Source organism: Seriola aureovittata, chromosome 9 (genome assembly GCF_021018895.1).
Source record: "Seriola aureovittata isolate HTS-2021-v1 ecotype China chromosome 9, ASM2101889v1, whole genome shotgun sequence".
Classification (NCBI taxonomy): Eukaryota; Metazoa; Chordata; class Actinopteri; order Carangiformes; family Carangidae; genus Seriola; species Seriola aureovittata.
This window is the reverse complement of record NC_079372.1, coordinates 12,380,858-12,394,998: the sequence shown is the minus strand read 5'-3', so window position 1 is coordinate 12,394,998 and position 14,141 is coordinate 12,380,858. Positions and strand designations below refer to the sequence as shown.

The 14,141-nt window shown below is 43.2% G+C and overlaps 1 protein-coding gene across 2 annotated transcripts in view; it reads left to right on the top strand.

Annotated features, from left to right (window-relative positions):
* scube3 (signal peptide, CUB domain, EGF-like 3) overlaps positions 1–14,141 on the top strand; it is a 71,048-nt gene that overhangs the window by 25,140 nt on the left and 31,767 nt on the right. For both annotated transcript variants that reach the window (XM_056385572.1, XM_056385571.1), the window contains exon 4: positions 5,195–5,329. In XM_056385572.1, coding sequence (XP_056241547.1) covers positions 5,195–5,329 — 135 coding nt within the window. The remainder of the gene's footprint in view (positions 1–5,194; positions 5,330–14,141) is intronic.

The following is a 14,141-nucleotide window of genomic DNA, read 5'->3' as shown; positions in this document are numbered from 1 at the left end:
TCAAAGAGCGTCACGCTGATACGCTCTGCAGCCTTTTAAATGCATTCCTTTTAAGTGCATTGGCTGCTCTTCCAAGGCAGGGATGATAACCTCCGCACCCCTTACTTCAGGAGAAAATGTTTGATTCTAGCCTGGATGATGTGCCTTAAACTACCACCTTTTAACTCCTGAATATGTAGGATTTAGTCAGGGCAATGATGATCTGGTTAACTCCTCTCCCATTATACCCAGAGGGGTTCAGGATAGTACAGACACTGCTGGGGCTTAGCACTAACCTTTCTCACTTCCCTGCTGCGGATGCAAATACCCTGCGCTTTCCGCAGTGAGCAGTCACCTTTGCTTTTGTTGTGATACGCACGGATCAGGTTTGGGCACGAGGGTCTCTCCACAGTTCAGAGGAGAGGAGCTGGAGTGATGAGTTTAAGGGCGGATTTGAGATCGGTGCATTAGCTGACTCCTGAAGACTATATCAACACACCCTCACCCTCACGCTCTCTCTCTCTCTCTTCTCTCAGGATTGTTCAGCCCCATGCACCATGAAATGAACAATTCCAGCTGAGCCCACTGGCAGGGCTTTGGGGGAAACTCAAGCCTGAGATTGGGTTCAGGGATGTAAGCATGCAGCAGACTGGGAGCGGTCAGACGTCAGCACAGGGCCTCTTGTCTCCTTGGCATAAGGCTGTCCACCCAAACACTTATCCTGGGGTTTTGTTTTTAAAATACTTCCAGACTTGTTTTGGAGAAACCAGTTAGCATGATCTTAGCTCATAGTTTTTCATTTAGGAAAGAACTCGGCAAGAGATTGGACGTGGAGTCTAAGTCTGTGCTTATTTACCAAAATGGTTACCTGGGAGACGGGCCCAAAGTCGAAAAAGTCTGAGTTCAATCAAAGCTGCATTTGCTCTGTTTATGTAATAGCATAAAAATCAAACCTCGCTGCTGATTTAAGAATGAAACGCTACAGTAAACAGAGATTTTATTCATGTTTGCTTAGCAGATGTGAATCAGATAGCTGCATTAGCCACAGTGGTTCAGGCAGACAGGAAGCACTGGAACTAATAAATTGTTCACAGCTAAATACTGTAAGTATTAATGCATCAGCTTTCCGCCCGCAACAGTCACTCATGCTCGTACACATGATTTAAGAGAGTGCGTGTTCTGCAGATGAAAGTCCAGGATATCTTGCAACATATCAATTTATACAAGCTCAGCTGACAGGCTGAAGGTTTGTTAACACAAAGCCTCAGCATCTGTGCTCTCTGGGGCAGTTGTTCTCCTCAGGCCGGGTTCAAACCTGGCGCTGTGGTCACTGTTGAGTCAAGTGGCTGAAGAAATCCACTGTCACTGAACTCCAGAAGCGCCAGAGAGAAAGAGGAAGTCCTGTAATCCTGTTTAAAATGCGGAAGGATCTTGTTTTAATTGAAGCTGGCTGTGAGTGTGCCACTCCTTCCTCGCTGATGCTCAGTGAAGCCAAGCTAGTACTTGCTCATCTACCAGAGCAGCATGGTCGTTCCCCTGCAGTCCCCCAGCTGTTTTGCTGCCTGTCGCTGCACCTGGCTCCGATTTGCTGCCTTATTAAAGAGTGTGAGCCTCCTCAACTACTGTAAATGAAATGCCCAAAGAGGCCAGAGTCCGTCCACTCACCTCTTTGTCTCTGGCCTGTCTAGACGACAGAGACAGTTCTGTCCGATCCAGACAGAAGCCAAGCAGTGGGATGGATGCATGGACAGCTTTGATGACAGACAGCAGGAGTTTTTCATTCCTTCTTGAAAAAAAAAAACCTCAGGGCCAATAAACGCACCTAAAGTTGCTCAACCTTTTAAAAAAAAAAAAAGGAGAGCAGTTGAGCTTTTCTCCAAAATAAGTGTTCAGGAGTTTCTGTAAGGCAACCACCATGTTTACATGGCTCTAAAGCTCTGTGCAAGGCCAAATGTTATATATACAGTCAAGGCTATCTGAGAAACCAGCGGACATGGCCTCCGCAAACACAACCAATCTCTTAATCTCTCTCCGTTTGAACCTTCCTTTTCCCTTCGTCTCCTCGAGTAAAGCAGGGATAGAGCAGAGACATGTCTCATTTTTCAGAAGTGAGGCAGCCCTTTTAACTTGATTAAGACATTTTTTTCCATCCTCTCAAGAGAATTTTTAAAAAATGTTTTAAGTCCAAATAACATGAGCACTTCTCTTGGCCATGCCAGAACCCCTTTCCGCTTGGAAATATTTGCTTTGGACGCCAGCCTTGCCCAGCACACAACACAGGCAATTATGGGAGCTATTTAAACAGGAGAGATCTACTGACAGGCGACGCCTCATTTGAAGGGATGAAGGAATCAGGAAATGAAACCTTCATTGATGCGCTGAGGGTATGGAAAGAGAATTCCCAGAGGTCCTCTGAAGCGGTTTCATATCTCATGGGCATTTTGTGCATGCGTTGAGAACTGTTGTATTTGTGTAGCCTTTACATGTTAGAATTTTTGGGGTTTGTGTGCGTGAAAGAGAGAGAAACTTTATGCATGTGTGAGGATGTTTTCCTATATAAGTTGTGGAGTTTGTGTTTTTCTGGTGTCTGCTAACAGTTTATCTGCAAAGGTGCAGCTGGAGGTTGCTGGCAGCTTTCATCAGCTCAAAGGTCTCCTCTCTGTTGCTGCTACTTTCATGATAGAGAGATGAGACCATGAGGTCAACCCACAAGCAGCCACGCAGTTGAATGAAAACCTGACCAGCATTTTTTTTCAAAACTGTCATCTCTTCACTGTGACTTTAAGTCTAAATGTTAACTTTGCTGGACATTTTTTTTTTCTATGTGCATGGCTTCAACGGGCTGTAGAGTGATGCCTTACCCAGTCGACCTCAACTGACACGACACATTGTTTTTAGAGGGAAGAGACAGTTTCGCAAATGGAATGTGAGAACAGGAGAGAGGACTTGGCAAGCTGACGAGGGTCATGAGTGCTACCTGCCAGTGACCTACTTATCAACCCCAGAGGTTTCTGTCTAATCAGGTGCCACTTTGTGAGCCCAGTATGTGTGTTTGTGCGTTTGGTGAATCCCGGTCTCTCTGAAATTCTGTGTGGAAAAAGAAGAAAGAAGAGGACAGAGTGAAGTTAAACTTCTAACTTTGCCGGGCTGAGAATTCCCCAGAAAGGAAACTTAATCTAGAGGCCTTCTCAGACTGGACAAATAGACAGTAAATTAGTTTCGCATGACGGTTTATTAAAAAAAAAAAAAGGCTTGTGTATACAGCAGATTATTGATGCATCGAGCAGAGGGATGGATAAGGTTCCAGTGTGGCCAGTAGTGAGGGACAGAGCCCAGGTCTCCAGGGGAAGAGGGGAAGGGAAGCCACAGTGAAGTCACGCACAGGCGAGGCCGCGTCCGCTGAGCTGTGCAGCATGGCATACATGTAGAAGCAGCAAAAAAAAAAAGACATGGTGCAAGTCTTTCATTTTGAAGATAAACACGTAGTGCATATCAAAAGATTACTAGATGCTCCACTGCCGTTCATTTGCTGCTTTTGTGGAGTCACAGAGTGAGTTGGAACAAGAAAGGTTTTATTAGGAGAAAACACCTGGCAGTTCAAATTCATTATCGGTGCAAATGAAGTCCGGTGGTCAGTTTCTCTTTCTTTCCCTGTGGCAGAACGAGGCCTGAGGCAACACCTTTGTAAATGCTCTTCTGTCTGCAGTTGAGGTGGATTCCTATGGTTGTTTGTTACCCCCCTCCCAATACTCTCTCCTCTTGCCATCTCTACTTCTCCCCTCCTTCCTCATCGTCTTTCCTCCCTCTCCCTGCATTCCTCCCGTCATGGGGCTGACAGACACTCGTCATCAGCAGGTACTCTGGCCCAGGTGGATCGGGTTTCCCACTTGCCAGGGGATTGTGCTGCATGTGCATTTTTATGGCTTAGTGCACATTTGGAGGTTTTCAGTGCAACTCTGGTGTGCTGCCATATCTGATAACCATTAAGACAGACATGGCCTTCTCAGACAGCTTAAGACAAGCTCCTCTGGCTTTTCATAATATCCAAACACTTTTTTGTGCCTCCTGCTTTCTGTTAGTTTGACATTTACAATCAAACCACAAACTCTGGTTGTTTTATCCAATAAATTGTGGATGTGAGTCAAGAATGTGAGTAAATGTAAGTAAAAATCATTTAAAAAAAGTTTTTAAAGCAAAATCTTTTTTTTTTTTAATTCATACATTTCTATACCAGGAGGGCAGGATGAGAACTATTTCAGTTTTCAGAAAGATAGAAAAAAATTGGTGGAGCAAATTTTTATGTATATACTCATTTGAATTCATTTTCAAATACATTTTTTGCACAAAATAAATAGAGCAAGTCTATAGCCATGCTAGAGTCTTTAGGGATGATGAGGTTTGTCAGTTGGTCCAGACTGAAACATCTCAACAATGGTAAGAGGATACAACATGATAAGATGGATGGCCGTGAATCTTAACGACTTTGGTGATCCTCTGACTTTTTCTTCCAGCGCCACAATGAGGTTGACATTTGTGGTTATGAGTCAAATGTCTCAACAACTATTTGATGGATTGCTGTGAAACCTGATAATTGTATCCTGTCCACCAAAGGGTGAATTTTAGAAACTTCTGTCATCCTCTCACTTCCCATATAACGCCATCATCAGCTCAAGATTTAAATATACTCCAATACTGTCTTGCCTGCTATGCTAATAACATTCCCATCATCCTCAGCTGTACTTTGCGCTTAATGCTAATTAGCAAATCCTAGCATGCTCACACACTAAACAAGGTGGCGAACATGGTAAACACTAAAGCTGCTAAATGTCAACACATTAACATTGTTAATTGTGAGCTGATGTTAGCATTTAGCTCAGAGCATGTGCCTAAGTGCAGTCTCACAGAACTGCAAGGGCTGCAGAACTCTTACTGTTGTTTGCTGTTTGTTCAGAAACTTTTACTTTAAATTCCTAGGCCTAATCACTTCTGCTGTACTTACCAGGTTACATTTTACTGAATTTTACTTCTAAATGTGTAGAAAATAGAGAAGTTGGCATTCCTATAATGCCTGATTCTGATTTACAGCTCCTTCTCCATTAAATGGGCCATGATTTGATCGCAGACAACCTTCAGACAAACAGTAATCTGTGTAGCATTTTTTTCTGTCTTGAAGTGATCTTATTAATTTTGAATTTGTGTGTCTCTGTCCTGGCAGATGTGGATGAGTGCTCGGAGGGCAACGGCGGGTGCCAACAGATTTGTGTCAACATGATGGGCAGCTACGAGTGCCGCTGCAGAGAAGGATTCCTTCTGAGTGACAACCAGCATACCTGTATCCAAAGGCCTAAAGGTTAGTCACACACACACACTATTATGGGAAAGAGCAGGATACATAGTTGTTCAGTGGCGGTGAATTTGACTTTAGGTTGGATTTTACTGTATTCAGCGGAAGCTCATTATTTTTAAGTAATATGTGGATGTTCAGGTCCAGGCATTTTTGAATAATATGATGAATTAGTGCAGATTTACACTCGAGAGTGGGATCGGCCCTAACAGGCCTAAATTAAAGGTGAGTGAAGGTAAGTGTCTCCAGACTAATGGGAATAAAAAGAAGAAGAGGGATAAATCTCTTTTTGTTTTCCACCCACCTTTTCAAATTGAACCAATCTAGAGCTTGGCAGCATTTTAAGGTATTGTGGTATGAGAGTGGGCTGCAGGGGACTAAGCAGAGAAAACAATTAAAGGTGTAGCCTCGGGCAGACACACCTCTTGTTTTTAGAGCATTCCTGTGGGATGGGGACGTGACAGGAGAAAGTACAGAGCCAACCTGCTCTGAGCCTTACTCATCAGACACAGGAGCACCGCAGACATACATACATTCATAACGTCATAGCTGTATTTAAATTTTGCATACTACCTTGTAGCAATTTTCTTCAGTGGCTGAATTTTACAAGTCTATAAAACAGCAGTGCAGTGGTTTAGGTTGTGACAAATCCACCACTCCGGTTTTTTTTTAATAAATTGCACAAAATGATATAGTTATGTCATAAAAAAGATCAGTTTCTCAGGTTTGGAAGGGAAAAGCATTTTTCTGTACATGGTTTCACAGCGTACTCTACCTCTGTACTTTCTTCAGTAGATTTCTTCATTGCACTGAAAAGCAACATCAGAGAAAATGAACAGCTGCTATCGCGATCACAAAGCACATTTATTCAAGGAGTAATTATCCAGCTGTCCTCAGATTCCTCAGCTCCGACAGTTCGTATTGGGACTGTGCTGCAGATCTTTTTGGTTCCTGGGGGCCCTGACAGCATGTACAGCAGGATCCATGTGTCTCTTCATCTCTGCCCTGCTCGTCTCCCCTCTGTCTTTTGTAAGATAACTGCTCATGCTGGGACTCATTAGACCGTAATGTTCCTGAGTCCTCTGGATGGTGAACCGAGGATCTTGGAAGTCTGGTTTATGAGATCAGTCTGGCCTAGTGAACTGTCAATGTTTACATTTCATAAACGCAGTGTTATTTGAGTGGAGTGAAAAGCTGGATCATGTGTTTCAAAGCACCACAATTATATCAGTTTTGTCAGAGGCAGAGTGAGCACCAGTCCAGTCTCACCAAACTCCCTCCGTCTCTCTCTCGCTTCCTCTCTCCCCTTCCTTGATAAATGTCCTCGGTTCCTGTTAATCTTCCATTTTCATGTTAATTTTGTCTTTATTGCTTCCAGATGAGACCGATTGGGATCAAGAGATTAAAGCAGCCATCAATCTATAAACTTCCTTCACTCATCAGATAGCCGCCCTGTCATTGTATCATTATTTTTGATAGGCTAACAGACAGAACAACTACTCATCTGCTTATTATTACTGCTCCTATTACAGCATGTGTCTGGAGGGAAATGGAAGTGGTGAGGAAGTGGCTTTGCCAGGTTATTGGACAATAAGCCTGCAGAGTTGTTGCAAACATCACTTTCCTCACTTACTGAAAAATTATGTTCAAATGCCTTTACAAAAAAAAAATCATCGAGAAAATTGAAACTGATCTAATCTCACAGCCAAGTTGCTTTCAATACAACCCTCCATTCATTCTGCAAAGTCTCTTCCTAAAGAGCAAAGCCTGGGGTGCAGTTTGCTCATGAGCTTTACTGTTCTCATTAAAAAGACATCAGCTTTCCATTTCTTTCATTAATGGGTCAGGTGTTCCCTGGGCAACGTCTGTGAGTCTTCTTGGGGACGGTGGAGAGCTGGTCACTGCAGTGCCTGGCGCTACCAGTCTGTTTCCCCTGCTGGTAAGAAGCCCTTGTTAGCAGTGAGCCTGTGCCAATTAGGCAGCAGGGGTCTGCCAGCCTCTCAGCTAATGACAAGGCTGCTGCTGGCCTGTCTCTTATTAGACCTGCCCCTGCCCCCCTGAACAGGAATAACTACGGCCAAATGAAGGCTCCATCGTCTAGCTGGCCAAAATGTAACAGTTCATTTATTCTCCCCAAACATTTCTCCCAGTCAAGAAATAAAGCCTTTGAAAGGCCAGCCAAGGTGCTTAGTGGTTGATAGGAATGCCATTTAGGTCAAGAAGGGTTCCACTGCTTTGCGTTTGATTTATTGTCTCTCTTATATAGGAGGATAACAGGGACGTATGTGTGTGAGACGGGATCCAGCACATTGGAATTCAGGAACTTCAGGCTCAGTCAACCCACACGTCCATAATTTTAGTCCTCTACATTTCTGAATATCCGGTAGGGCAATTACCTTAAGTGTGCACTGACGGGCTGTTACGTAAGTCACGTATACTAACTTATGTATTCAGTCATTTTTGTCTTCAGCTCAAATGACACCAAATATAATTATGCGATTTGAAAGTCAAATCATGAGCTGTGTAGAATTCATTGAGAGATAGGACAGCTGAACATGAACATAGCACAAGGCAAAGGAGAGATGTAACTCTTAACAAGAATTTGAGTTACCTGGATCAAGCATTCATTGTCATCATCTGCCAATCAATATGGTACAAGTGTCACTGGAATTGTGAGGAAAGCTGTGGATATCAGCAAGGAGTTTGAAAGTTCACGCCCGTCTGCTGATTACATAACAGTCTGAAGCTCATTGCAGTGAAAACTTTGATTACATGAGCCCTGAGGCCTCACTGTCACCTTTCACTGCTGGCATAAATCTGTTAATAGACTGCACTGCACTCAATTCTCCAAAGCGCACAATCACAAACTAGTCAATGTAAATTAAGTAAAGAAGTCAAGATAGAAGGAAGTCTATCATGCATGATACATCTTACTTTATTTTATTGGACGGGATTAAAGAGGACCAACCATCACGTCAAATGTTAGATCACTGAGTGCTCAGTGTAGCGTGAAAAGGATTCATCAATTAGTCAATCGAGAGAAAGATTTGCTACCCTTCTTCATCATATATATCCGCAAACTGAATATCTGTGGGTTTGGGGCTGTTGAACAAAATAAGCTACTTGTCAAGTCAAATTTTTATAATTTTATATAGCCCCATATCACAACAGAAATTATCTCGAGGCACTATTCAAATAGAGCAGGTCTAGACTGTACTCAATAATATTGATTACAGAGACCCAACAGTTCCCACCAGGAACACCATGATCATAACTTAAATGTGTTATCTCAGGCTTGTTGAAATTTTAATGAAATTTTCACTGTTTTCTGACGTTTCATGGAGAAACTGGTTAATAAAACATAATCGTTAGTCACAGCCTCAGTCGAGTGGGGGTCATTACACCACAATATGTTCAAATTGTTCAGATCATTTCACTTATATTTGCCATTACCTTTGTCATATTAGAAAGTATAAAGTAATGTAACAATTTCCTCTAAAAATTGGCCTTGTTCTTTATCGGCCACCTGGCTGAGGAAGTGCGGCTCTTTCTCTGTACAGTAGGCCTTGTCTTTCCAGGGAATGTTTACTTTGTCAATGAAAACCTCTTCCTGTGTTTACAACTTTCATTAGCTTCCCGAAGGGGTTGTTACCCCTTGTACAGCTAATCTCTTCTCTGTCTCTCTCAATCTCTCTTTCTCAAATTCAAATATGAACACAGTGGACATGATGGAAATAATCATATATATATATATATATATATACACACACAGACTCACACAAGCACACAACTCAATAATTTTTCAACTTAATCCTGCTGGAGGCACATTCAGACACGTTCTATTATGACATTTAGATGCAGACCGTGGCGTGTCGACTTCAGGATGCCGACTAGAGCTACAGCAGTGCAAGGAATTTTCCAATAAATGTGATCAAATCCATAATAAATGGCCGCATCACATTCTCAGTTAGTTTTGCTCTGTAGCCATGACATTCCTTCTGTATGAAATCAGGCACAGGGTCACTCAACCCTGTTTTATTGTTGTTTTTTTTTCCTTATCACAAATGGCTAAAATAACCTACTTTCTTACAATGTAATATCTATTTAGCAGTTACACATTTTAGCTTCATGAAGTCATACGCTGCTAAAGGGCCAATTTCCATCATTCCAATGATCCAGTGTTTAGTATTGCAAAGTCAAATATATAACTATTTGTATTTGTATGCATGTACTTGTCTTGTGCCGTTTGGTTTTCCCACTGTGCAGGAGCCGACCTGGTTCTTACATGTTCCCCTTGGTGGGTCTCAGCAGGCCTGCCTGCCCGCTTGTCTGTGCATTGGCCACAGAACTGTTTTTACAAGTGCAGAAGTCGCTGCTCCATTGCTCTGCAGCCCAACCGTATAACCAGGCTCTTTTCCTATTCTAGGGAAGTGGAGCGAGAGGAACGCCTCGTGCTTCCATTGCTACCTATTAAGTCTTTCCCCTAGGTCCAGCAGCAGAGACGAAGACATGCAGGGGTCACTTTCATGTCCCTCTTGTCTTCCTCTGCTCCTCTTTTGTTCTTTCTTTCCCTGTTTCTTTCCTACATTATCTCCCCACATCTTCCCTCTTTGTCCAGACTTTCACAGGCCCCATGCCCCCACCCCCTCACTCCCACCCTTGAACAAATATACAGCAGTGGCTTGGGCTTTAGCAAATGTTGGCTGCCTTGCCACTGAATTCTCCGTACCTCATTTGAGATGGGCATCCCTTTTGCTCAGGGGTTTGTTGAAGGCCATCTCTAAGCTGGCCAGCCCGGCATGCTGCTGCAGACTGCCTGAGTGCCAGTGGGGTTTTTCCACTAACACTTGGCTGTCATGGCTTTAACCAGAGGGCCAGACTGAGCTCTGCAGAGACAGACGCCTTCTTCAGTCGCCTCTCCCTTTTGATTTTGGAAAGAATGCGGCTCTGTTATAACATAATGTATCTCCTATCTTTTGTACCTCTATATTAAAGAAAGCGAGCAGCCTATGTTCTGCTGCTGTGTTGTCTGTGCTGTTGAGAGGATGCCTGGCTCCTTTGGGACTGCACAGTGAGGTGACCTTGATAGAATGAGAGGAGGAGTGAAGGGGAGAGTGGCAACGTCCCCAGCAGGTGCTGCATGACTCTTGGTGACACAGATGGGCAGACGTGCAACATGCATACATTATGCAAATAAACCTGTGTCAATGCATACATTAATATATACATTAATGCAAGTACACTTACATACACACACACACACACACACACACACACACACACTATCCACAATACACAAATTTGTATAACATAAGAAATTCTCAAGAGCCTTTTCTTATCCACTGTATTCTTGTCTATTTTGTAAGAAGAACTTAAAGTATATCACTTCAGCTGTATACCAGTTAGAGCTTGGAACACAGCATGTGCTACATGTTTGTGGTTTGTTTCAGCACAAGATACTACTAAAAGTTGGACATTAAGCACTTTTGCAGTGACATGTACGCGTCCAGAATGCTTGCTCCTGTCTTTTCCATTCTCTGGTTGTTTATGCTTCCAGTGGCTCCTCTCTGAAAAAAAAGGAGTGAAATGAGCAGCCTCAACAAGGCCTCCGGGAGCTGGAGAAAATCACTGCTCACACAACAGACCAAACAGTAGCAATTGGGAGTTGGTGGGGAAGAGTTACTTCCTTGACCAGCTGGCTGCCCGCGTCGTTCTGCCTGACCATCTGCGTCGCAGCTCAGCCCAACCCAATCCGGTTCAGCTCCTTTCCCATTCTCTTTTCCATGCGCTGACATTTTTATCCTCCTATTAAAACTTTTAAGGGCCCATTATCTAAGAGGAAGGAATGTTGCTTTAATAGTGTGGTGGCTCCATGCTTAGGCCCCTTCTTTTCAGTTTGTAACCAACTAACACTAGCTAGCTGCTTAATGTTCTCCAGCCAGCGTCGAGCAAAGAGGGGACTGTCTCCCCTCGGAGACGTATGACAGCAGCTCAACATGGACCGTGAGCCCTCCTTTCACTGCCCCAAGCACTCAGAACAGACTATAAACCCTTGGCATGCCTTCCACTACTTCAGCACCATTGTTTCAGTCTCTCCACTTCATGATTCTCAGGTTTAAGAGAGCTCACAGGGCTGTGGTGAAGAACTTGTGGCCTCCGTGGATCTTTTGTTTGAGGATCACAGGAGTCGGCATCTTAGCCGGAGCACCCATGTTAACTTTTCTCCTTTTGCACAGTTCCTCATGTCATGTTAAAACTCATACCCCGCTATTGGAAGTTTACTGTTGTTTGTATCTTTGGTAGGCAGGTTTGACCTCAGAGCGAAGTCTTACAGAGCCTGTAGCTTCTGTGCACAACAGGTGGTCTAAGAGAATCCTTTCTTGCAAAATACAGATGTTTTACTGTGTCAGAACATGGAATGCTTTCAGTAGATTTTTGCAGTGTAGTAAGAGCTGGTCTGTTTCTGAGAGAGCTGGAGAAACAACCTGTGCATTCCTAGCTCACAATCTATGGCTTTTAAATTACAAGCCACTGCCTTTAACAGTGATTTCAGCTCCAATCAGTTTCTCCAAGGGGCTATCCATTCAGACTAACTTGCCCACAGGAGTTGCCATCATCAGTAAATCCTTATGTTCCTTTGTTTGTTTTTTTTCTGTTGTCCTGACCTGCTGCTTTTCAGAAAGGCAGCTGTGCGATGTGAGCTGCACTTAATGCCATGTCCTGCAGGCGCTGAGGCTGATCCCACATATTAAGTTGAAGTTCCACTGACTCAATGACAGACACACAAATTGATTCTGCTTTGAGAGATTGAGAAAACAACTTACAGCGGTCACTTTATCCCCCAGAGGATCATGCTGATATTTCTTTTGTTAAGAATAGGAAAAGTAAGCACTGGGAGTGTATCTGCCCTTTTGTTGTATACTTAAAGGGTCTGAAAACCTATTTTCTCAATCAGCTTCTTACTATGAGTGGAAGGGGGACCTACATGAACCCGCTATTTTCTGCCGATCTTAGAACAGTTTTGGTTAATTCACATGAGCGATTTCCGTTTTTCTTTTTTTTTTCTTTTTTTTTTCCTCTTGCTGATTTTAAATGGGCAGGGCTCAGTTAGACAAAAGTGATGACACATGCTTCCTCACACCAATCAGGATTCAGCAACATTTGAAACCCGATGATGGCTATTTGGTTGTTTGGTTCTTGTCAATCGAAGCTGGTTCCCTCTCCCTGTTTCCAGTCTTCATGCCAAGCTGAGCTAACTGGCTGCTTGTTGTGGCTTCACATTTAGTGCACAGACATGAGATTAGCATTGATCTTCTCGTCTAACTCATCATATTTCCCAAAATATAGAACTATTCTGTTAAAACACATACAGTACTATTGCCTACAGTGTACAAGTAAAGCCAGAGATTTATTGGCTTCACCTTTTAGTGTTGGGCACAGAGGTCACGACCTGTCTTGGGAGGATAAAGTTGTGGCTGCTTCACAGAAGGAACACTCCCACTTGTTTTCTTGGTTAATTGCAATGTTCCCTTTTTTACCACAAGTGCAGTAGTTTTGATGACGACTGTCCGTGTGAAATGCTATATCCATTCTGGTCTGTCCCTCGGTAGCTATTTGAAATGACTCCTTCTCATTTCCAAGACTTCGGACTCTATTTCCTGTCCAGTTCTCTGCCCATAAAGTGCTCTGTGATAGTTTTTTATTAGTTTCTACATATAGAGTTATGTTTTATGGGTCAGCAGATTGTTCTAGTGGATCGTGGCATCTAGGATCTGCAAATCTTTTTTCTCCACCTCCTTATGAATGGATTTTCTTTCTTTCTGCTTCCCACCATTTAGTAATGTTAAAAACTGGAGGCATTTGGCAGCTAGTTAGAGGGAACTACGCACAGTGGATGATAGCTGGCCCTGGCCTGGAGAAAAGGGCCATTGTGTCAACACTTTGGCTTTTATTGGTCCTCAGAGAGATGAAGGCCCAGGTTTCTGGCCCCAGCTCGACATGTTATTGATGGATGGGTCTGTAGTATTCGGCTAGAGGGGCTGCATAAAAATGAAGGTGGAGTGAAGTGAGTTCTGGGATGCATAATACAACCTTAGTATGTAATCTTTTGTCCATCGGGGTTATGTAGTTAGAAATTCAATCCTCTGTTACATTCATAGATGTCTATTTCTTGTGTTGGCCTCAGATAGACACAAAGCCAAGAAAAGGAACCACTAAATTCCACATGCTACTTGAATATCGACATGGCTCGCTGTGAAATTTGCAGCACTTTAAAGCAGCTGCTCTGCTGATGCTCATTCATGGTTACTTCACTCAGTTGCACCGTTCCTTTTTTCCTCTAACCTTCAGAGCTGAAGAGCCAGCCAAGCATTTGTGTTGCAGAGAAGGCTGCTGCTGCAATTGGTGTCTTGATAGCTCACCCTGTCTGCAAGAACGACAACAGCTCAGGCAGGGGATGTGTGAGAAGATTGTATGACCTTGTGGCACTTGTTAAAGTGATGGAAAGCATTTAATTAACCAAGAGGTCAGAATTGTCTGTCACACTCTCACTGTCATCTCCTTGAAGTATACAGAAACTCAAAATAGATTCCTGACATCAGCCACGAGTGGAAATACGTACAACGGCAGGTTGAGCTTTTGGCAAAACACGTGGAAAACAAGATGGCATAATTAAAGGAGGTTATGGTGGCAGGAGTGAAAGTACAAAAAAAAGTAATTAAAGATGGAATGATGTAAAAACCCGCTTCTATCAAGCTGAGATTGTTTTTCCGTGTAGCTCTCGAGGCAACTACATCGAAACTGTATGACAGCACATGGT